Source organism: Solea senegalensis, linkage group LG5 (assembly GCF_019176455.1).
Source record: "Solea senegalensis isolate Sse05_10M linkage group LG5, IFAPA_SoseM_1, whole genome shotgun sequence".
In the NCBI taxonomy this organism is placed as follows: domain Eukaryota; kingdom Metazoa; phylum Chordata; class Actinopteri; order Pleuronectiformes; family Soleidae; genus Solea; species Solea senegalensis.
This window is the reverse complement of record NC_058025.1, coordinates 20,042,987-20,067,556: the sequence shown is the minus strand read 5'-3', so window position 1 is coordinate 20,067,556 and position 24,570 is coordinate 20,042,987. Positions and strand designations below refer to the sequence as shown.

The 24,570-nt window shown below is 41.4% G+C and overlaps 2 protein-coding genes across 2 annotated transcripts; both read left to right on the top strand.

Moving 5' to 3' along the window:
- Window positions 1-70: 70 nt before the first annotated feature.
- On the top strand, window positions 71-8,945 carry pomt1 (protein-O-mannosyltransferase 1). The gene is made up of 20 exons (XM_044026459.1): window positions 71-695; window positions 1,254-1,373; window positions 1,469-1,575; window positions 1,666-1,716; window positions 2,856-3,002; window positions 3,463-3,571; window positions 3,673-3,732; window positions 3,835-3,928; window positions 4,025-4,180; window positions 4,434-4,564; window positions 4,651-4,746; window positions 4,822-4,914; window positions 5,190-5,286; window positions 5,664-5,756; window positions 5,857-5,971; window positions 6,053-6,150; window positions 6,447-6,560; window positions 7,493-7,619; window positions 7,729-7,906; window positions 8,508-8,945. The coding sequence occupies exons 2-20, from the start codon at window positions 1,261-1,263 to the stop codon at window positions 8,680-8,682; spliced, it is 2,154 nt and encodes a 717-aa protein (XP_043882394.1). The 5' UTR covers window positions 71-695; window positions 1,254-1,260; the 3' UTR covers window positions 8,683-8,945.
- Window positions 8,946-9,021: 76 nt separating this feature from the next.
- On the top strand, window positions 9,022-24,429 carry snapc4 (small nuclear RNA activating complex, polypeptide 4). The gene is made up of 22 exons (XM_044026067.1): window positions 9,022-9,777; window positions 10,720-10,833; window positions 10,912-10,946; window positions 11,063-11,159; window positions 11,961-11,992; window positions 12,079-12,201; window positions 12,698-12,838; window positions 12,923-13,007; window positions 13,107-13,188; window positions 14,075-14,176; window positions 14,948-15,020; window positions 15,097-15,261; window positions 15,809-15,959; window positions 16,039-16,145; window positions 16,236-16,330; window positions 16,455-16,549; window positions 16,702-16,802; window positions 16,993-18,549; window positions 20,528-21,217; window positions 21,567-22,401; window positions 22,898-23,162; window positions 24,255-24,429. Exons 1-22 carry the CDS (start codon window positions 9,759-9,761, stop codon window positions 24,427-24,429), a joined length of 5,139 nt encoding a protein of 1,712 aa, XP_043882002.1. The 5' UTR covers window positions 9,022-9,758.
- Window positions 24,430-24,570: the final 141 nt, after the last annotated feature.

Genomic DNA, 24,570 nt, shown 5'->3' with positions numbered 1-24,570 from the left:
CCTGTTTGTTGTGTTTGTGTGTGTCTATATCGCACCTGTTCCAAGGACAAAGACCTCAGATGTTGGACTGATGCTTTATTTAAATAACAATATTAAGAACAAGGTCTGGGTTTGACTTTTGAACATCTGAACACTAAAAGTGTGGAAATAAACAGATGCAGGACAAGTTAACCAAAACTGTAGAGAAACTAGTCGCTTCAGTAGAGCATTGGTTCTTAAACTTTTAACGTTACAAAATTTCATCATGTAAATAACCAAATGAGACACCATCATTTATTCCTGAGAACAAAGAATATATGATTTTAATACTTTGGTTAATTTGATCATTTTAAGCACCCCTGCCTTACTTCTGACTGAGGTCCACAAGAGGACAACGGGTCACACTTTGGAAGGAGAGAGTGAATAAATATTAAATAATAGTGAATTTGACAAGTTAGCACATCACAAAACAACCAAAAATAAAAAGGAGAGCCGTCATCTGTTGTTACCATGGTGACGGCAGAGGCGCCAGGATGTCCAACTGAGCTCCGAACGACTCGGCGAGTAGACAGACAGAACTAATACATCACATCGAGCGGCAGCTGCTGTAAACACACCGGGGGACCGTCAAAATTCCACCGTTTTGACCTTGCAGCTGAGCCGGGAAGCTTACCGTCAACATTGTCGGTTTAAAGAGAACGGAGTGACGTCACCAGGTCAGCTGTTGCGTTAATGTGACGGAAATGTAACCGCAAATGCTTGATGCTAACGGCTGGTAGCCCTGCTAATCATCTTTGAACGGAAACAACCGGACCACAACTAGTGTTAGTCCGGTGTTCCTAAACAGTATGAGTCGGCAGTTTGGTTGGAGTTCCCTGCTGAAACCACAGGACACTGAGGTCCAATACATCCAAAACTAATCCACCGTGAACACACACACACACACACACACACTCACTCGCAGGTTTGCGCAACTACTCTTTGGTCATTGGACAGCCAAAACAGATCTAACCTAACCTAACGATTATTATGCCTAACCCTTACCTTAACTAACCACAATTTAAATCTTAACCCTAAACATAATCAGTAATCAGAAATGAGGTTCTGCCTCATTAGGATCAGGATTTCATAATAGAAACAAGCTACACATGCACACACTCCTCTCTTAATCTAACTTTACTTTCTTGTTAACTTGGTTTATGTTCATGGTTTCTTTATTTAATATTTTTTTATATAAAGTAGCACAGTGATGTTTTTGTGTTGTACTCAAAAAGGGTACTGATGCTGCAGCTCCCCCTGGTGGTGACGGCTCAGGTGGATCTGGTCCTGGTCCTGGTCTCCCTGCTGGGTTTGTGGACCAGACTGAGCCACCTCAGCTACCCCAATGCTGTTGTGTGAGTGTTTGTTTAATTCACCCATGTGTCAGATACCACCTCCTAATACTTTCAGCAACCTTCAGAAGTCTCTGCTTTATTTCTGGTGTGTTTAGGTTTGATGAGGTGTATTATGGTCCATTTGTTTCTCTCTACATGAAGAGAGTTTTCTTCATTGATGACAGTGGGCCGCCACTTGGTCACATGATTCTGGCTCTTGGAGGTCAGTCACTGTATCACAACATCTGGTACTGCATGTACAATATTCACTCTTCATTATTACTAAATATATGTTGGTGTGTGTGTGTTGCAGCATACCTGGGAGGATTTGATGGAAACTTTGTGTGGAACAGAATTGGAGCAGGTAGAATTATCTTTGCTTAAATCCGGTTTGAACTGACTCTGCTTATTTTACTACAAAAGTGAGCAAATCTAAACCTGTTTTACCCATTTATCAATGGTAAAAACTCCTGTGAATTCAGTTGGAACCTATCTGGCATATAATCTGGTAGTTATATGCCAGATAGGTAACACATATTATAACACAGTATATTTGAGTGACAAGTAGGTGAATCAAGCAGCAGGCATGACTGCAGCTGCAGTCGCAGCGAATATAAATCGATTGTTAAGTTGAAGATACAAAAGGGAAAGTCATTTTTTTCTACAGCAGGCACAAACTATCTTTTTTTTAATCTGTTTTTAAACAAGCAAGCAAACATATAAAAACAACATAACAAACAATAAAACAAATCAACAGCAAAAAATCATTTATAAAACAGCAAATGCACACACATTGATTTAACAAACTAAATCAATTACTAATTATAAATAATAATGAATTGATCATACATTACATTAATTCAGTCCACCAAAATGGGAGGACCCTGACATAGCCATTTATTTGTAATTACTTACTTACTGGCAACCAGCAGTATTATAAACTGTGGAAAAGCCAAGAAGCTGTGGAAGTGCCTTAAAGCACCTGAAAGCAGAAGTCAATCTTGATTTTTCTTTTTTAAATTTCCATGCTAACCCCAAAACACATGATAGTGGTTTGCTTCCACAGACCCACATCCTGTCCAGCATGTTGACTGACTCCCCCTGGGCTGTCAAAGCGCTGGTGTTGAAAAGTTAGTGAGTTGGATCCAAAAGATTGAACCACTTTAAACCAGGTTTTGAGTGAAATACCTAACCCTTGGTTAAGCTTGTCAACTCTTTCAGTATCTATTTCAGTCTGTGGTTCAATGAATTCAAAAAAGGTCTGTTTTTTTTAACCATTTTGAGCCATGTCAAGTCAGGCAGTTGACGCTGCACAGAGCCACATTAAGTTGAATCAACATAATGTTTGAAATGTCTGGGATAAACCAATTTAAACTAGTTATTGCCCAACTCATCTGAACTCCACTGCTTTTGTTTACAAGCTGGTTTGATTCTGTTTTAAATTAAAACGTGTTTTGTTGTACAGTGTATCCCTGCAGTTTGTGTGTTTGTTTTGTTGTACAGAGTATCCCTGCAGTGTGAATGTGTGGAGTCTGCGGCTACTGCCTGCTCTGTGTGGAGCTCTCTGTGTTCCTCTGGCGTACCTTTTGACTCTGGAGCTGAGGTTTTCTCACCTTTCGGCTCTGGGAGCTGCGCTGCTTTTGCTGCTGGGTGAGTATGTTCATTCAGTGTCAAACATACTGTAGTCTTCATAGCAACGCAATGTTAACTTCACATGTGGGTTCTTTCTTCATGAGTTATTAGTGGGACAAATATTATCCAAGTTCTAAGAATTAGTATCTGTGATGCCAAACATGTGTGAGGCATTCATGGACTTTATTTATAGTGGGGTGTTAGTGGACTACATTATATGTGGGGGATTTAGAGACTGAAATGGGCATGGGGCATTCAGACTATAAACTGATCATGGGGTCATGGAGTCCTGGCTTTACTGAGTGTGCTGCATTTGGGGTCTAGTTGAGTGTGGGGTTTTCGAGCTCTTAATTCCCTCTAGAACGCCCGACACTCTAAAGTGTGTGCTGGGCGTTCAGGCTCTGCTCTGAGTGCATCGTTGTCTAATGTCTGAACCTTTTCTTCCTGATTGACTCTTTCAACTTCTGTTGTTTTTCAGAGAACTCCCTGATTGTCCAATCACGTTTCATGTTACTGGAGTCAGTTCTCATCTTCTTTGTGTTGCTAGCCTTCTTCTCTTACCTGCGTTTCCATAATGCTCCCAGCAGGTAAGGTTGAACTTGATGGGATATTTCCTGACTGTTTTTTCTTGATTCTCCTGTGACTCCTCTGCTTCTTGATGCTAAACCTCCTGTCACCTCCTCCTCAGCTCCTGGCTCAGGTACAGCTGGCTGCTCCTCTGTGGAGCCTCCTGTGGTGCAGCAATTGGGTGAGGAATTGTTCTCTGGCCACATGAGAGTCACTGTAGTTTCAACATCTGGCCATTTGTATTTATTACATTGTCACATTTTAAACGTGCTTGTTTTGTCAGGGTGAAGTATATGGGCGTGTTCTCCTACCTGCTGTTGCTGGGTGTGGCCTCTCTGCACACCTGGAACATGATTGGAGATCAAACTGTCAGTCATGTGAGTCCAACTTCAGACTGAACGAGCTTTGAAACTGACTTTATAAAAATCAGTCCATATAATGTCTGTTCATTGTGTGTGTGTGTGTGTGTGTAGCTCAGTGTGTGTGTGCAGTGTGTGTGTAGATTTGTGTGTCTGCTGGTTGTTCCTGTCTTGCTCTATGTGTTCTGGTTTTATGTTCACCTTGGTATCCTGAACCGCAGTGGACCACATGACCAGTTTATGAGCTCCGCCTTTCAGGCAGGTCTGCAGGTATGAACACACATACACATTCATTAGGAGTGTTTCCATCAGCCTATTTTTATGTGCATTTTTAATCTGCGTGTGAAAAAAACCTATTTTTAGATTTTTACATTTGAGGGAAATGTTGCTGTTTTGAGTGCAATACAAACACATTTAGGGAATAAAATTCTCTTTTGTTAAAAAAAATCTTTTTTTGTTAAAAAATGTGTTATTCATTTTACTGGAAACGATTTATTGATTGATGGATTGTCTCTATCTTCAGGGTGGTCTCTCCAGGATCACTCAGGGTCAACCGCTGGAAGTTGCCTTTGGCAGTCAAGTGACTTTAAGAAGCTCTACCTCACAGACAATCCCCTGCTGGCTTCACTCACACAAAGCCAACTACCCAATCAGGTGCTGCCACCTCTCAAGACCAATAGTCAACCTCATACCCCTGAGGTAATGTTTGGCAGACTCTTTTTACCTGTGTGTTTGTTCAGGTATGAAAATGGACGGGGCAGCTCCCACCAGCAGCAGGTCACCTGTTATCCCTTCAAAGATATCAACAACTGGTGGATTGTCAAAAATCCTGGCAGGTAGGTCACCAGTCTTCCCGGTTGCTGGGAAATGTAGTCCCCGTCTTGTCTGTCTCACATGTCCTTCTGTGTCAGACAGGAGCTGGTGGTCGGCAGTCCTCCTCAAACTGTCCGTCACGGTGATATCATCCAGCTGGTTCATGGGATGACCTCACGCTACCTCAACAGGTAAACAAGTCATCTGAACATGGTCAACAGAAATGATATGGTTCAGTTGTTTGACAAGGGATCTTAGAATATATGGAGGATCAGAATGCTGTTAGGCTGGGACTCTACCAGTCTCAATCTCTGATTGTGTCGAGTACTTACAGTTGTTGTCAGGTTGCTTTGGTCTAGTGAGCATGCGAAGAGTCAGGATATTTTCTACTAGCTTGTATAGTTGTTTTTCTGAACTAGTGGTCATTATAGCAGAGTGAAGTCGTGGTGTTTTTTGTGTGGTCCAGTCATGACGTAGCAGCTCCCATGAGTCCTCATCATCAGGAAGTCTCAGGTTATTTGGACTTCAATGTTTCCATGGCAGCTCAGAACTTGTGGAGAGTGGTGAGTAATTAAGCAATCTCAGTGGACTGTAAGTCTTAATGTGTCTCTCTCCGTATCCCTGCTTCCTCTGTCTGTCTTCACCTCCCCCCAATACCCAAACCCCTTCCCCCTGTCCGGTGACCTCACAACACACAGTTAAAGATAAAAGATAAAAAACCAGAGCAGAGCAAAGCCGTCTGACACCGATAGACATCTAGTCAGTCACACAGCATACCTCGGTTGCTGGACAGGACAGGTTTAAAAATAAATGAATAACTGAAAAGTGTTCATGCACATTGTGCGATTGTGTGTTTTTATGTGTTTATGTTGCTGTTGTGCCGTCAGAGGTATAACTAGTGTGTGTGTGTGTGTGTGTGTGTGTGTGTGTTTGTGTTCAGGATATCGCAAACAGGGCGGCTGAGTCAGAGGTGTGGAAGACGATCCAGTCTGAGGTACAATTGGTCCATGTCAATACCTCAGCTGTCCTCAAGGTGCAAACAGGAAGTGACCACAGTTCATTGTGTCATTAAGTGTCCTCAGAGGTATAACAAATGTGTGTGTGTGTGTGTGTGTGTGTGTGTGTGTGTGTAGCTCAGTGGCATGTCTCTTCCAGACTGGGGTTTTCATCAGCTGGAGGTTGTAGCAGAGAAACTGTTTAAGGCTCGCAGTTCGGGATGGACCGTGGAGGAACATCGATATGGAACAAGTACGACTCCCTGACCCTTTTCTGTAAAAATACATTAGTTTTGCAATTGTGGTCACTGTGTGTGTGTGTGTGTGTGTGTAGGTCAGGAGCAGGAGGAAAGGGAGGTGGAGCTCCATTCTCCAACTCACATCGATGTTGACAGAAAAATTTCCTTCTGGGCAAAATTTTTAGAACTACAGGTATGTCTGTCCAATCAGATAATTTCCTTGTCTTGATGTTGCCAACATTTACATTAATCAAAAGTGTTTTTTAAACTAAGAGTAACCTGGTCATAAGTTTAGAGACAGAAGTTGTGATGTTATAATGTCATAATGATAATAAATACATTTTACCTGCAACACTTTTAACGACTTCTCAAAACTAGCAATTACATTTCGTTACTTAGCATCAATATCAACTACAGCACCTCATTCTTTGATGTCATGTTTCCACCATGACAGCAGACTGATGATGTAATGTTGTAATGTCATGACAGTGGAAGATGCTGACAGTGAAACAGGACGACTCCGAACATAAATACAGCTCCTCCCCCTCAGAGTGGATCACCATGGAAACCAACATTGCATACTGGCTGCACTCATCCTCCAATGTAACACACATTCTTGTCTTTCTATTGGTGTGTTTCCACCGGCTCTACTCGACTCGCCTCGGCACGGTTAAGTTGCGTTTCCACTAGCATAGCACCTGGTACCAGGTACTTTTTTTAGTGTGCTACTGTGCGTCACCAGACTGCAAGAGACGTCCGACACAAGAATCAAGCTGAACAGTGCTGAACTGGAGATCAGTTAAAAAGGCTTAACAATCCTAAAAATGTGGGTTAATCGTCAACAATTACCAATGAAATGTCTAAATTCTCAATATTTAACAGAGGAGTCTGGTGGAATTAGCAACAGCACCGCTGATCGCATGCGGCATCACAAACCCTGCCGCTCTATTTCAGTCCAGTGACTGCGTCAGACCATGGAGGAAGTACTGAACAAATATTTTTAAATAACTGATTCTAGTGATTTGATTCAGTTACACTTTACAAGTTTTACACTTTTACAAGTCACAAGTCACTTGTTTGTTTGTGTGTGTCGCGTGTAAAACAAAGCCACTGCAGTTCACGCAGCCGTGCAGTGATGACTCCGCCCACGTTGAAACCGTGTCATGCCGTGCTGAGGCGAGGCAAGCTGAGCCGGGACCTTGGTGGAAAGGGCCATAAGTTTGTAAGGAAACTCATAGACATTAATACTTTATCTCACCTGAACCGTAACAATCACAACAGCAGTGTGAATATTACTCATGAAACTGCTGATAACTCAAAGATGAATTTTAATGTTAAAAAAGGGCATGAATAAAGGCATCAAGTCTTAGTCTTCATGAGACATGATGTTTCGACGACCAGACTAGTCCTCATGATGATTGTTTTTAAAATAGAGTGGTGAAATGTTGTTTAAAAGGAAGAGTTCAGCCTAAAGCAGAGAGGTGTTTATATTTTGTGTAAGGCATAGTGGTACATAAGAATTTTGTTTCCCTCAGGCTCAGATTCATCTTATTGGTAACCCAGTGTCGTGGGGTGTGGCCATCCTCAGCCTGTTGGCCTATCAGCTGCTGGCAGCCGTTTACCTGCTGAGGAGGAGGCGGGGCTTCAAAGACCTACCTGACGGTACAAATCCATCAGTCCCTTTTAAACCCTTCTAAACACTGTTAAAAATTCTACATACACCTCTGATATTAATTTCAGCCTGTGATAATGTGTGTGTTTTTGTGTTCAGGTGTGTGGAGTCAGTTTGTGTGTTTGGGCTGTGTGTGTGTTGGCGGCTGGTTGGTTAACTTTGTTCCCTTCCTGTTGATGGAGAAAACGCTCTTCCTGTATCACTACCTGCCAGCCCTCTGCTACCTGTACCTGCTGGGCCCTGCCCTGCTGGAGCACACACACACTCATCTGCTCAGGTACGCACACACACTTACTGACTTACTGTTCTTCAAGGAACAAACAAAGAAGACAGAGGTTTCTGTGAATTTATATTACAGATGAAAAACATTCACAATTCACCATTTGCTGCACTGATGTAATATGAATATAAGATATTAATGGAATATATTCTATATAATTTGCTGTGCTATCATTGCTATCAAGTCTGTTTTTTCCGCCTGAAAACTTTTTATACAACTCATTTCTTGCACCAAAAGAAAATAAACAGTTTTACATCACAACACAAAGGGGCTGTTGATCCACTGTTGCCTTCATTGGTAAGTTTAAATGTGTTATTTTATTAACCTTATACAGGCAGCAGTAGACCAGCAGGTCCTGTGTCCCCATGAGCCAAAAGAGCTAGTTTTCTCTGTCGACTTTGATGTAGGGAGTGAGTGGTTTACAAAATTGTTGGTGCGATAAAGCAGCAATCACATTTTTATCTTGTCTTTATCTACTATTTACTTTATTTTATGTATCTTCATTCTTAAGTTCAGATGTAATGCACCAAAGATTGTTGCACTGTTGTTATTTACTGTACATGTGTAAATAAGTTTATGAACTCTGTCTTCTTTGCAGCAGTGTGACACACCGGCGAGCACTGGTTGTCTGTGCATCAGCTGTGTTGTTTTCAGCCTTCCTGTCATATCGAACCTTCTGCCCTTTGACCTATGGCAGCCCCGAGCTCTCAGCAAATCAGCTGCAAAAACTTAAGTGGAAAACCACATGGGACATTCTGTACCGCCGACGCTAGAGAGAGAGAGAGCGAGAGGTGGACAGATAGGTGTCTCTCTATGAGAAAGGGTGCATTTGTTTTCTCAATCATGGTGAGGTGACTGAAAACCAAGGGGAAGCACCTGAATGCACCAACAGGTACATCATGTCAAAGTTAGAACATCAGTTCTTGGACCATACTGTGAAGCCCCACCTTCTGATGGAGTAGCAGAGAGGATTGCCAGGAGACAGATTCACGTCTGAAATAAAAACTAAACTGCTGCTGACAGACTTTATGTGTGTTTTGAGTAAAAAAAAATAGAAAAATAAAAAGCTCATGAAATGTGAAACATGCTTTTATTCTGACAATTTCTAAAGGACTGTGTGTATGCAGGCAGAGAAAGAAGAGGGAGGGATACTGTACACTTTCCATATGAGAATGAATATTGTAGGTTTTCCAATAAAAACCCACCCGAGTCTGGATTTCATGTCTGACGCGTTCCCAAAAAGTGTCCTCCACAATAGCTCATGTTTTTAGATTTATTGAATAATGAAATTAAACTTTATTGATCCTTTTTATTATATGCTTTCCTTTTTTATTCATTAGTTTCCTGAATGGTGGTATTAATATAAAGATGATAACATAAAAACAATACTAATAAAGATATAACAATAAACTATGTTTCATCTGAACCAAACCATACAGGAAAAGTCATCCACCGGAACCAAAAACAGCGGTTGGACAGGAAGTGCGGGCAGGGGAACGTAATTAAGATCGGACAGGATGAGCGGCGGTTTGTTTGGTTCTTTCTTGCTTTCTTGTGGCAGTGACTTTAGACGTAGACGGAGAAACATAATATATTGTATATACATACAAAAACAGCTAAATAAACTCAGTCTCTAAGGCATTTGACCCGGGTTTCGGTTACAAAGGCAAAACAGCGCGAGAAATATTATCTCCCCGCAAAGCCTGCCGGGTATTATGTTAACGACAGACCTGCGTTGATTGGTGCTCCGAGGCGCGTGGAAGCAAAATAATCACAAAGTAAAGAAAATAAAGACAAACGGGATTTTTACTGGAGGACAAATACACAAGGAGGAGACGGAGACTGTGGAATGTCAAACAGCCCTACACGTAAGGTGTAGTACTTCCACTGCTAATTGTTGTGTTAGTACTGCTGGGTTCAGTACCGAGTATACTGGTACTGCTAATGCTCATCCCGCTGAAAGCATTGCTTATCCCATATAAGTGTAGTACTTATCCTATTGAGTACTGATAGTGTAGTGCTAATGCTATTAAATGTAGTACTGTAGCATTTGTCTTACACATAGTAGTACAGTATTATTAGAGGACATATTAATGCGAAGTGCAGTACTAATACTGCTGAGTGTAATATTGATACTGCAGTGTAGCGGTCGACCGCTTATGTTTTGCCGATTAATTTTAATTTATTGCTCAGCCACAAATAAAATATTTTTTGTTCTCATAAGCTTGTTAAATGTTGCAAAGTTCCTAAAACTTTATTTATTTCATTTAAATATTTAGAGTTATTTTTTTATATGTTTAATATTTAGTTAATAAATAATTTTATTGAAAATAGTATATATAATTTCTTTGCAGTACAGACATTAAGTGTAGAGACAGACCAATAGTGTTGTTCAAGCAAATGTATTGTTTTTTTTGGTTATCATTAAACAGTTAAATTGTTATCAGATGGAGTAGGAAAAAATGAATATTGGCTAAATATATGATCCAAAAAATGGCTACCCTAATTTCTAAGCATCAGTATCAGCCATAGAACAACCTTTATCAGTCAACCTATCCAGTACAACATCAGAATACTGCAGTAGTATCTCTTTACAAAGCACAATACTGCAGTATAATCAATATGTATTCAGTAGAATAGTGCAGTAGTGTCTGTGTTCACAGTATTATGTCTTAGTTGATCCAAAACAGTAAGTGATTGTAGCAGTAAGTGACATCTGTAATTTTCTGTTTTGAAAACTGATTTGTCACTGTGTTTAAGCTCAGGTCTGTGTCAGGACTGTCAGTAACAACCTATCCTTGTGTCCACAGACATGGCTGTCTCTCTGTCAGAGGAAAGAGACAGGATTCAGAGAGAGGTGGAGAAGCTGGAGCAGAGTCTGTCTGGACAAAACACTGACCTTCAGCTGCTGAGCAGTGATTCAGGTACCTGTATGTCTGTCCTTTTGTTTCATAAGTTATTTGTCTGTCTTCCTAACACTAAACATGTGTTCCTGCCATCAGATGATGAATCAGAAAGTGATGAGAAAGAAGATGAGGTGAGACAGGACACACACACCATCTGGGTTGAATTAGCTTCGTATTATCCTTTTACATTTGTCATGGTCAAACTAAGATCCTCACTAGTGCATAAAAAATATGTGTGCGTGTTCAGTCTACAGCAGGCCTGTTGGCTCAGAGAGAAAAGATCCAGAAAGAGATCGAGAACCTGGAGAATGTCCTTGGACCAAATAGTCCAGTTTGTGTTTCAGGTAATTGTCTGTTTATCTGTCTGTGATAATCATCCTTTCTTACCCACTGACATCAAATGCATTTGTTCAAAATGGCATGATGTTTAAACATCGTGTAAATTATTGCTTTTTTACACAAGTGATTTATATCATAGAATGTTTGTCAATCAGTGAGTGACTATATATAAAGATCAGTGATGCAGGCTTCATGACCTGAGGGATATTCTTCAAAGCGTGATCCACTACACACACAGCCATTCATGGCAAAGTGCATCAGGTCAAGTTAGTACGGAAGGAGGGAATTTATTAATTTATTTTGATGTATTGTTTCAGAGACATTTATGTTACTCTAAGCCACATGGAAAAAGAGATGATAGTCAGTGTCGCTGTGCTTTTATGTGTCTCCACTAAGAGGGAATGGTAGAAGTCTGATCACTGCAGCTGGTTGATAAACGCGGATTTTTGTGTCACATATGGAGTTTCTGAGCCATATTCACTGGATCTCACCAGAATGTTGATTTCTGGATGTGCTGCAAACTAAACTATGACCATGAACAAGTTATCACTGTGATCAAAATAAACTGGTGGTCTCCATTGTGGTTTGCCATGGTAATATAGCCAGGCTAAAAGAGAGCCATCTTAATGATATGGAAAACTTCTTTACGTGAGCCACAAGCTTCTGTACAGCCACACACCAGTGAGCAATCCAGGTTTGTCTTCCCTTTGGTAGCTGTCATGCCCGTGTTTGTTTGTTACAGTCTAGTATTGTTAATATGAGTCAAACTGTCAATAATTCTGTGTGTTTATGTCTGATCTCTGTAGGTAATGACAGCAGCAGTAGCAGTGATGATGACGTAAGTGACACTGTCACATACCCACTGTTTGCATCCGTTACAACAGGACAACTCAGTCATTACTCACTTTGTCTGTCTGTGTTCAGAGCGAACTGGGTCTGTCTCAGTCTGTGGAATCCTGTCTTCAGATGAACCTGGTCTACCAGCAGGTGCTTCAGGAGACTCTGGGCCAGCTGGAGACACTACTGACTCACAATGTCAAACAACAGGTCAGCACTAACAAATCTAAAACAGCAATTCATCTCCGACATAAACGACAGCAGGTCAGTACTGACACGTCCAGTAAGATATAAACATTTCATGTCCTGTCTTTTAGTCATTATCGTGACCAACAAAAATAAGAAATCACATGGCACAAAACTGTGATAGTTATGAAAATGTGCATTAAATACAAAACATTTAATAAAACAACTTATATTTTTTATTGCAGATATGAAACAACAAGAATCTGATATACAATTATTTTAAAATACATGATCCCCAAATGACTGGAAAGATGCAGCCTACCCTTTGTGGACAACATTTCCAAGTAACTCGCATACAATATTAACAGTTATCCCAACAATAGGAATTCACTACGGTCCACTTATTTATACACTTAAGTGCATTTAATTATGATGTGAGATCTATGCTTTCCCATTCCTAGTCAGCACTGAGACACCCACAGACAACAGTCAGTGCTGATAACATGTTCTCTCTCTGTAGAAGGAACTGGTATCTCAGTTGTCTGGACCAGTCAAAGTGCCTCCCAAACAACAGACTACCTCCTCTTCCTATCAACCGCCAAACACCATGTACTTGGGACACTTTCTTAAACCTTACTTCAAGGACAAACTGACAGGACTGGTAAGACCCGATGATTAAACAGACAGACAGATAGAAATACTGTTGACAGCTGCCCAATGAGGGTCTGTCTTTGTCTGTGTCCAGGGTCCCCCAGCCAATCAGGAAACAAAGGAGATGGCTAGCAGGATGGCAGGATGTCTGGACGAAAATAAAGTGAAAATAAAACGATGTAAGAATAAACACAGATATTTTGTGTCCAAACTGTAATGTCTGTGTGTCTGTCTTCGTGTATTCATGTGTCCTCTGTCTTTCCACTCTTTTTCTTCAGGGGAGAGTTGGCAGAAAACACTGATAATCCATGCAGTGTCCAGAGACAGTTTGAAGAAACTGATCCAGCCCAAACTATCCAGGTAACACATGTGACCATAGTTGTCTCTCAGCAGTTGCCTTTTTTGGGAAGGAGCAGCCTATGCAACCATCGAACACAGGTCTCTTGGTCTGTGGAAGCTTAACCGGAATTAAATTGTTTCCAAAATATGTCACCATTTTCACTAAAAAGCTGCAGCTGGACATGGTACAGATCACTGTAACATGCACTTTTAGCTATTCAGCTGAATTGAAACCTGGCGCATACATATAGAATTGTGTTTTTCGCACATGTTTTTCTTGTTGGCGCCTCCTCCTTTCAAAAAAGCCTCTGGCTCATAATGAGTCCTAGGATATGTTGGTCTTAGAGGGATACACCCAAACTGGACACTGTGATGCAGCCTTTGAAAGAGACAGAGCATATATCACTATCAGGTAGAGCTGCAACTAACGATTATTTTCATCATCGATTAAAGAAACAAAGAAAATACTCACATTTAAGAAGCTTAAACAATCAGAAATGTTGTTTTGATCATGAAAAAGCTTTGAACCGATTAATCGATTATCAAAATAGTTGTCCATTAATTAAATAATCGACTCATTGATTAATTGTTTCAGCTCTACTCAGGACACTTAGCTCCTCATAAACACCCAACACCATATTGGACTTGGCACATACGTCACAGAGCATCATGGAAACGGCCAATTTACTGTTAAGTCACATAACATGTAAATGTGACCATGTCAACAAGTTGGTGACTGAATTAAAGACAGACTCATTGAACTGCACAGTCTGTTGCCAGAACAACGGTTCAGGCAGGTTTCGGTTTAAACTTTAGGGCCTTTTAAGTGAGTGTTATTATTGTGAGGCCCATATTGGCCGATTGATTGTCTCTCTCTCTCTCCTTGACCATCCTGTTTCTCTGTCAGGATTGAGTACCTGACTCAGAAGCTGTCCACAGCACCGGAAACAGATAAGCAGCAGCTCAGGGAGCAGATAGACACTTTGGAGAAAGAAATTGACTGTCTCAGGTATGTGAAAACTTAGAAACCCAATGACACATTCCCTGGTCCTGGTCTTGGTCCGGGACTATAGCCATGCATCTTGTTGACTAGATAATAAGATGACAATACCAGTGTTTACCTGCAGGGTTTCCACAACACACGCAGCTAGCTACTGCCAAATTGCAACAGAGAGCGTGACTCTGGCTTATTTACCTGACAATTTTATTTACAATTTGATCTTGGCAAGCCTGACATGCTCTTTAAATCCTATTCCCTGTGTTTGATTAGCATAAATGGTCACAATTCTATACTATTTTGTGGTGTGGTACATATTGACATTTGATTTATTATTAAGTATGTGGATTTTCGGAGAGTAAATATTAGTGAAATGTCAAAGGAAAGTCATTAAATTTATTGTTAAGTTATAAATGAACCAGGGTCTCCGCGGGGTCTTAAAACGATGTGCAGGCATGCTCACCCTGCAAGATCGGCTCGGGTGGACTTTACGCTGTTCGAGCTTTGTTCCTTTCCAGCTTATGAGTTCCTTTTGTGTGGTTGTGCTCTATAGATTTAATTGCAAACTGAAACTGTTTTGTAAGTTAAATATGTATTGCTGATTACAGCTTGAAATGGAGAAAATATTTTGAGAAGGTCTTGCAAAAGTCTTATAAATGTATTGAAATTAACTTCAGGATTCCTGCATATTCCCTGATGAACCCTGTTTGAACCTTGTAAATGCACTGTACAATGGCATGATATTTATCGTTTCTGTGTCATTCTCTGTCTCTGATTGGCCAGAAAGAAGAAGGAGGAGGAGCTTATTGGTGAACGATTTGAAGAGCATGATTGGCAGAAAATCTCTAATATTGATGTAAATATGAAAATTAACCTTCATATGACGATGTGTTTAGACCCATTAGACTCAGTAATAACCCCCATCTTATCAGTTTGAAGGGACAAGAGACGCAGAGGACATCTGTTGTTTCTGGCAGAACTTCCTTCACCCTTCCATCAATAAAGCAAGGTGGAGTCAGGAGGAGGTGCAGCAGCTCCGGGAAATCAGCAGTAGACACGGAGAAAAAGACTGGAAGACCATCGCAGAGGAGCTGGGGGTGAGGTCTCCAGTCACTTGCCTGTTTTTATCCTACCAGCCTGTCCCTTGTCATCTGTTAGGGCTGGGTATCGCCACCAATCGAACCAATTGAAACCAAAGGTCCCAATTCGATTTGATTCATTTCCAATTTAATTAGGAATATTTCAGTTACAATACCACTCTTAGTTGGTTATGAAAACATTTTTAATGTCAATTATAAAAAGATTCCTCATAGCTGGCATATGGAGATTTTTTTTGTTAACATTAACAACAGAATCCAAAGCAGTTACATTAATGTACTTTTTATTTAACATGACCAGCAAACTTTATATTTAGATCCGAGGTAGATTGCCATTGCCTGTATTTAACCAAATAAGATCTAATCTAAGAAAAGATAATAAATTACATATACCAGCACATACATTTACAGTATGTAATAAACACCCTAGAATTCCAGTTTTTCCCAGCAAGCTGTCATTAGCTGTGAAAAGTACAAGAAATCTGCTTTTAGCTCTTTTTGATCCTAACCTGCCTGTCTGTCTTATTGGTCTCTGTCCATCTCTCAGACGGGAAGAACAGCCTTTATGTGTCTTCAGACGTTCCAACGTTTTGTCTCAGAAACGTTGAGACGCAAAGCATGGTCAACTGCTGAAGACACTCAGCTCAAAAAGCTGGTGTACAAAATGAGGATCGGAAACTTCATCCCTTACACCCAAAGTAATTACATCATACTGTGACATTACACTGTCCCTATGTCACTAACACACTGTAAGTTTTACACCTCTGTCTGTCTCAGTGAGTTACTTTATGGAGGGTCGGGACCCCGCTCAGCTGATCTACAGGTGGAACCAGGTTTTGGACCCGAGCCTGAAGAAAGGCCCATGGACCAAACAGGAGGACCAGGTAAGCAGAAGGCAGGACTCATTAATGAGCAGTGAACTGTTAGCTTAGCATAAAGCTTCAGGTACCTTATTCTGATTCTCTGTTTCTCAGCTCTTGCTCCAAGCTGTCTCTCGTCATGGGGAAAAGAACTGGTGGAAAATCAGGTTGGAGGTTCCTGGACGTACTGACAGTGCCTGTAGAGACAGGTGAGACCAGATTGAATGATGATTTAGAGAGTCACAGTTGGTTTGATCATCTCTTAATCTCAACTCTTCATTCACATCTCTCAGTAAACATGTCTGTCTGCCTGTCTGTTATGTCTATGTAAAGATATATTGACTGCCTGAAGGCAGAAACAAAGCGAGGACCATTTGATGAACAGGAGAGAAAACTTCTGTTGCAGCTGGTGGAGAAATATGGCGTTGGTATGTCACTGTAGTCACCCCTTATTCTGATTATTTAGTTGACATAGGAACAATTTTGAGTATTAATTAATGTGTCTTCTGACTATTTAATATTTTTTTCCAGGTTTTTAATGATAATGTCTTTAAATGAGAAATGTCCACTGATGTTTCAGGTCGCTGGGCCAAAATTGCTGCTGAGATACCAAATCGTTATGACGCTCAGTGTCTGAGAGCGTGGAGGAAGCTCAGTAAAGAGCTATTACCTCCTGCCCAGGTACTTCTTTCTGGAAGGGTTGGTTTAATCTTCACCTTCTTCCCTCTGCTCACAGACAGTGATGTTATAGAGTCTGTTTCTCAGAAATAAGAAACATACTTTTCACCTTGTTATATCAATAACATAAATGTTATCAACATATATGTACAAGAACAAACGTTTTGATTGATGCAGCTCTATCTCTCAATAGAAAAGAAGAAAATCCAAAAATCCACCAAAGAGTGAAGGAGGAGTGAACAACAAGAAACAGACCAGGAGGAAACCAGTGAAAAAAATGGTTGAGGACAGCAGTGAGGAAGAGGAGGAGGATATGGTGGTTGAGTACATGGACAGTGATGAAGAAATGAAGGAACATCCGGGGGATGAAAATTTGGAAATGATTGAAGAGGAGGAGCAAGAAGGGGAGTACACGTTCCCTCCCATGGATGAATGGATTCCAATAGATAAAGAAGAATATTTACCCTTTCTGAGCTATCGTCCAGTTGTGTTACCATCTTCTTGTGACAACCACAGTGGGGTACAAGTCCGATCGACTACTGTGGGCAAGTTTGGACTCTCTGAGTTCATCGGACCAAGGCCCAGAGAGCTGCGGCGGGAGGAGCGTCACATGACCAACAGCATGATGATGTTGTCACCTACTCAGCTCAAAGCCTACCTGAGCTATGAACTGGCCATGGGCAACAAACAGAAGTCCTGTCCCAAAGGCAAACGTCAGACGGGAAGAAAAAACCGCTGTAGCCATATAGTGGACGCAGAGATGTGCTCTCAACTTCAGGCTGCTGTGATCCCCTGGATCGGCAACCTGCTGATCCCAGCAAAAACCAGCCTGACAGCAGCAGACACCCTGAGGGAGCAAGGAGAGAAAACAAAGCTATCCTCCACTTCTGTCTTTGTGCTCCTGCTGCAGACCATGAGTGTGGACACCATTGGGTGCAAGGAGATGGTAGAAAAGAGAAAAAAGAAGATGGTCTTACATACTCGACCTACAACGCCTTCCTCTGTTCAAAGGAGGGGTCCGCAGACTGTTGCAGAAATCGTAGAGAAACAGGTAGCGTTGGATGAGATGGATCAACAGCACAAACTGATTCTGAATCGGCTTGACTTTTTGCAGCTACAAAAGCACCAGAAACCACTGCTGCTCAATCAAAAGGTACAACCACAGCGACTCATAATGCTGCAGCAACGACACCCAGTTCCTCTTCTTCTTCCCCCATCAATCCCTCCACGGAATCATCCGGGTTTTCTTCAGATGTCTCCTGGGTCATGTCCTCAGGCTGTCTTTGTTCCTCATTCTATCCTCAAACCTCAGCAACCTTGTGCTGCTACCCTCCAGAACATACCATCCTACTTCCTGAGCGCATCCCCTTTACCTCTACACAGACCTCCAATACATGCATCTTCTACTCCTCAAAAACTGACTCTTCGTCCTGTGTCTATGGTCTCAACACTTCAGAACACAACAGCTACCAGCTCCTCCTCGGTCCTCCAACAGGCTGTACCATTGCCTCAGGCCCTCATCCCTAACCAAACTGTTTCTACTGGTTCCACAATGGTCAATCAAACCAATACAACCACTTTTTCTAGCCAATCTTCCCAACCCTCCATTCCTCCCAACGGCAGTCTGATTTCACCCATTGAGCAGAAGGAGATAAATAATCAGCAGGGTGTTTGCAGTAATGACATAGATGGGACACACGCAGGTGTGATGAAGGAGGCCAGAGATCTGCAGCAAGTCACTAAAACAAAGGTAACTACATTTATGATATTCAGTAGCTGTAGATGGTGAGCTACTGTATAATAATTTTCATGGCATATCATGGAATATCCTGATTAAATTAAATAAAATAAAATGAGTAAAATATATATAAATATTTAAAAATGTCCCAACAATATAGCAAATCTATCGGTCAGTATTAAAGGGATAGTTCAGGTTTATTGACATGTGATTGTATGAGGAACTGACACACATGGCGCATCTCCATTATACAGTTCTAGCACGGCTCAACTCTACTTCACGCTTTTCCATTAGGGGTAGTACCTGGTATCTGGTTCCACGCAAGCTTTAGCTTATTCTAAAATGTGATATCAACAGACTGCTGGTGCAAAGCCAACACAAAAATCAAACCGAACAATGTTGAACTGTAGATCAGTTAAAAAGACTTAAGTCTCCTGAAAACGAGCATTAATCGCTGACATTTATCAAGGACATTTCTAAAATCTCAATATTTTACAGGAGTCTGGTGTACTGCCAAAAGCCAGCAATCATGAGCCACATCATAACATACATTATCTCAAGACACTGTACATAGACAACATCAAGGAGAGCAGAGAACCCCAACAGTTCACACAATGAGCAAACACTAGGCATCAGTGGAGAGAAAAAACTCCCTCTTAACAGGAAGAAATCTCTGACAGAACCAGGCTCAGAGATGTGCGGTCATCTGCCTCGACCGGTTGGGGTGAAAGGAAACATGGGGGACAGAGGAGAGGTGGGGGCATAAAGGGGGGAGAGAAAGGACAAGAGGGAGATGAGGTAGAGACAGAAGAGAGAGAGAGACCAGGAGCAGATACACAAAAACTGTATCAAGTTACCAGTTTATACAGTCAATGATATCAATTTTTAATTATAGCACAATAATAATGGTGATGATATGGGTAGCCTCGAAAACTGGATCTTGATCCCGCAACCTGCAATATGAGAATACAGAGGGAGAGAGAGGGAAGGAAGGAAGGAAAGACACAAACTAGGGAGAGAAAGAGACAAGGTAATGACATAGACAAAGTCATAATCATATCCTGAGTGTGAGAGAGTGAATGTGCGTGCACCACAGGAAAATCCCCCAGCAGTCTAGGTCTATAGCAGCATAACTAAGAGATGGTCCAGGTTTCCCTGAACCAGCTCTAACTATAAGCTTTATCAAAAAGGAAAGTTTTAAGTCTAACTTTAAAGAGAGAGTGTCCGCCTCCTGAACTGTCATTGGAAGCTGGTTCCACAGGAGAGGAGGAGCCTGGTAACTGAAGGCTCTGCCTCCCATTCTGCTCTTACAGACTCTGGGAACCACAAGTAAACCTGTATTTTGTGACCTAAGTGGTCTATTAGGGTGATAAGGTAAGACTAGGTCTTTCAGGTATGAAGGGGCCTGACCACTAAGTGCTTAGAGGGTAAGTAAAACCACTCTTCTGGAGCTAATTATGCCCAATGCCTGCTTGAGGGCTGAGTGAGGGAGAGGAGGAGGGAGAGTGGGCAGCAGTGAAGTGGCTGTAGTGTGGTAGTGAAGTCTGACACTGAGTTGCACCTGTGTGAGATTGTAAGTGAGATGACCCTCTCAGTCGTTCACACTGTGCTTCAAGCTGTGGAGAGAGAAAGGCGACAACTTGACAACAGTGTTCATAAAAGGGGAGGAGCCTGGGACAACAAGCCTCACACTGATTAGACAGGATTACAAAAGCTTGTACCAGTAACGCAAGTAGGGACTAAGGAAGCCAGTTGCTTGTGTTTGATTTGATTCTTCCCAACATGTATCATTTCAATACTTCCTGACACTAAACTTTGAAATTTTACACCTGGATCAGCAAATACCATTTCTAGATAACTATATACATTTCAAAAATGTCATTCTTTACATTACTTTAGGTATAACAAACAAGAGTTTGTCTAATTTATTCAATCTCAGACTGGATGTCTCTTGAAATTTAAATTGATTATTGGTTATTGCTCCTTTCAGGCTAAACCCCAGAGGAAAGCTGCTTCCTCCCACCACAGAAGCTCTCCTCCTCAGCCGCTTGACGCTCCTTCCATCCAGCCAGTAGCTCAGACTGCACCCTCCTCTCTGGACACGCCTCCTGTATCTCCTCAAAGACCTGCCTCTGAAGAAGTTATCAGTCAGTCTTCTTTTTCAAACCAAACTGAACCTGGTTCACTTGCACCCCCTCCAGTAAGAGAAACTGCAGCAGTGAATATTCCTCCCATGTCTGTTGACTTGCCACTTTCCTCTTTTCATGGCGAAGGATCTGCAACTCAAAACCTCAGTTTTCCCCCATCTACCGCCTTATCAACCAATCAGCCCATTGCATCGTCCACTTCGAGCTTCCATGCTCCTTTACACTGTGACCATGACTACATTTTCAATCCTAACTCTATTCCAATTCCCCCAAGCCCCACCCACATAGACACAAAACCTATGCACTGTAAATCAGGCACCGCCCCAAGCACACTCCCCAAAAGTCACAGCAGAGGGAGGAAACGAGGCAGAGGGGAGGAGCAGGGCAGTGTGACAAGCATTCTGGTTGACAAAAATCTAGGTTGGACAGGTGATGCCAGCAGTGGGGCTGACACATGTGAGATCCGACCTGGGAAAAGGGTTCGGAAGCCCAGTCAGAAAGTAAGAGATCTGCTGAAAGTTGCTCAACTGAAGGTAAGATCTGCTGCCTCATTTTTTGTCTGTCTTTTCACCTCAACCATTAGATGTCGGACAGTAGATTGTTTGCTTTATTGCAATTTTCTTAAAGATAATTGACTCAAAACCTAATAAAAAAACTATGAAGTGGCTGTTTTCCTTTAAGAAGGCACAAAATGATTCCATGGGTACAAATTAAGGGACTTGACCGTAGGCCATTTCATACTTTCTGCATCTACAAGTCTGCAGAGGTTTATGATGGAACACATATGCAACTCTCTGTGGACATGAATTGCAGAAAGATTGGAGAGGCCTCTCTTAGTTCCTTCCTCCTTGTAAATATCTTTCTACATTTTTTTGTTTCTAGGCTGACGCCATCAAAAACAAAACATCTTGCAGGACACAACACACAGCTCAATCTACAGTTGTCAAACAACAGGAGACGCAGCAACCTGGGTTGCATTTACAACCTGGGTTGCATTTACAACCTGGTCAGTCAAAGTTGGTCATGATGCATGAAGGACTTGTCCAGCTGGCCGAAGGATCTCCCCAAGGCATGCAACTTGCTTTGGTCCAGAAAGTCCCCATATCACCATCTAACCCTGTGAAATCATTAACCAATCCACTAGCCACACCCACATTGCGATTCGCCTTGAATGGTCAGAAACCACTTGCCCCTCTTGCAGCATCTGGCCCTAAAATTATTAACTATCTGAATCAGCCACATACCTCTAATCCCCTCCCCCAAACCTTAGTCTTTCAACGTATCCCAAGCTGTGGTTTGTCCGGCCCCTCTCCACCTTCCTCCCAGTTCTTTCTACCTTATAAAGGTGTGGTCACAGTAGACCCGGCAGAGCCTCCTCCTCTCAGGAGAGAAGCTCTTCAGTTTGACCCCTCTTTGATGTTCCAGGAGCCACCAGAGGCAGTCCAGGATTGGCTGAGTGGAAACAAAGGGGTAGTGGTACCTGGATTGGGTGTGGCTTTGCCCTACCTGCCTCCCTTTGTCAGCAATCTGAGCACACTCACTGCTCTACTGCAGGCCAAAAAGTCTCTAACTGAATCATCAAGACAGTTGTTTCCTGAACCACAATACCACAAAACTAAATCCAGACCTGGGACTGGTACTGAGAAATCCCACAGTCAACTTCCACCAGTACAGCCAGACTCCACCTCTGACTTCATACCAGCCATGAACCAACCAGGTAACACACACACCTGCCAGGCGCACACTGTAGAGGGTGACCAAAACACATCTGGCTCCATCAGTAACACTCAATATGTATACATGTTGAGTGAGTTGAACTACTACTACATGTGTTACCTTTATTTAGACCAGAGTTGGACTCTAGCTAACTTAGGTCTATGCATGTCATATTAGCTCAGGAAGCAGTGACGGTGCCTCTGCATAATAGGTGAAATATGACCAATGTTTTTAAATAAATGGTCAATTCTTAACAAAGGCTAACTCCATTTTCATTAAGAAAAAAAACAAAAAACTGCAGCATTTTAGAGCCCTGAAAAGTGCAATTAGAGGTGCTGAAGAACACTGATGCACACTAAATGCAGATCATTTTTACTTGAAATTGCTAATCTAAAATTAAATTGTAGTAGAACGTTTTTAGCCAAAGAAAATGCCACAGCCACTGTAACACAAATTTTTAACCGTTGATTGATCTGGTGTATTTTATCTCCCAACAGCTCCTTCTCTCAGCTCTGATCACCTGCAGGGCGAGGAGGGGAAGGAGGAGGAAAAGCAGCTTGTGGCAGCAGTGCGTGAGCTTGTGACAGAGCGTTTCTCAAGTAACCCGGCCTACCAGATGCTGAAGGCCCGCTTCCTGTCGTGCTTCACTTTACCTGCCTTGCTGGCCACCATCCAGCCAATGACATTTCCTGAAGATGAGCAGAAGGAAGAAGATGTGGAGGAGATGGACCCAATGAAAATCAATGACATGGGGAGACCGAGGTAAGATGAGCAGCTAATGGAGATTAATGCTTTTATTCTTGTAAATCTTAATGATCTAACACTTAAAGTAACAGTATCAAGCTTTGCTGTTTTAAAAGCGCAGTGTAGTCTCATTACCATTTGTGATGTTGAAGACACTTTTTATGTAGATTTGTCTTGTGATTTACCTCATCTGTCCATCGTCCTACTCCAAAAACAGGGAAGCTTGTGAATCTTGTTTTTATATTATTTTGAACAATAGTTGAAGAAAATCAATAATCTATTTCAATAACAGAAATGTGTAAATATATCCAGCCACAGGGGTGGGGGTTGAGCAGTAAAGGCATCCGGCATACAATTTTTGCCATTACTGAAAAAGAACCTAGAAGTTTCATGGATGTTGTGAAGGAGGACATGAGTTCAGTTGGTGTAACAGAGGAGGACACAAGGGATAGGGTAAGAGAGTCAGATGATCCACTGTGGCGACCTCTATAGGGAGAAGCCAAAAAAATGTGTAGCTTTTAATATAAAAACACAATATATTCAATGAAAAGTCGTGAATATAAATCAGCTTTCATATCTGAAAAATAGCAGTATATACCCTACACTTATTTAAGCCTACCCTCACCTCATATATTCAAAAACTAACTTAAAATTAAATGTTTTTGTACGTACTGTATATTACGTAAACAATGCGAAAACAGAGACCTTTACAAAAAATGACACTGTTACCCACATTCATTGGTCTTATGGAAGAATTCCTTATTCTTTGTTTTTACCTTTGCCTCTTCTTCCATCTGCTTCTAGTTAACAAACCCACACACACATGCCTAATGCACCTAAATGGTTATGTGATGATATGCCTCTTTAAGTTTGTTAGTGTGGATGCTTATTACTTCTGATACAGAATTGAAATGCTTGTCTGGATGCAAATTGCAAACAGCTGCAATGGACAAGAAGAAAGCCTAATATCCCTGATAATTGTCAAAGTAACATGAGGTTAAACACGGTTTAACCTTTGAACCTGAGTCTATGATGCAGTGTCACTCAAGCACAAAAAGGCATCTTTATGATCTATGTAAACAACATGTTTATTTTTATTTATTTCTCTAGAAATCTGGAGTTGCTGTGTGATGAATCAGGAACTCCAGCCGTTCCTTTCTCAGGAATCACCAACACAGCCACTCTTGACCAGACCAGACCAGATTTAGAAATTAAATCACCACAAGAGATAATAAAAGAAATAATAAGAAATAATGAAAGAAAAAAGATTCACACATTGTATTAGATTTCAGTTTTTATTTATTTGTAATTTCAATGTTGAAGTTAATCAGGTGTTGACTTGAATTTAAAAGGCACTTTAAGTTTTGGAAAACCAAAAACTTGTAAGATTAAAAATACTCACATTCTTATCATGGTTCAGTTTCAT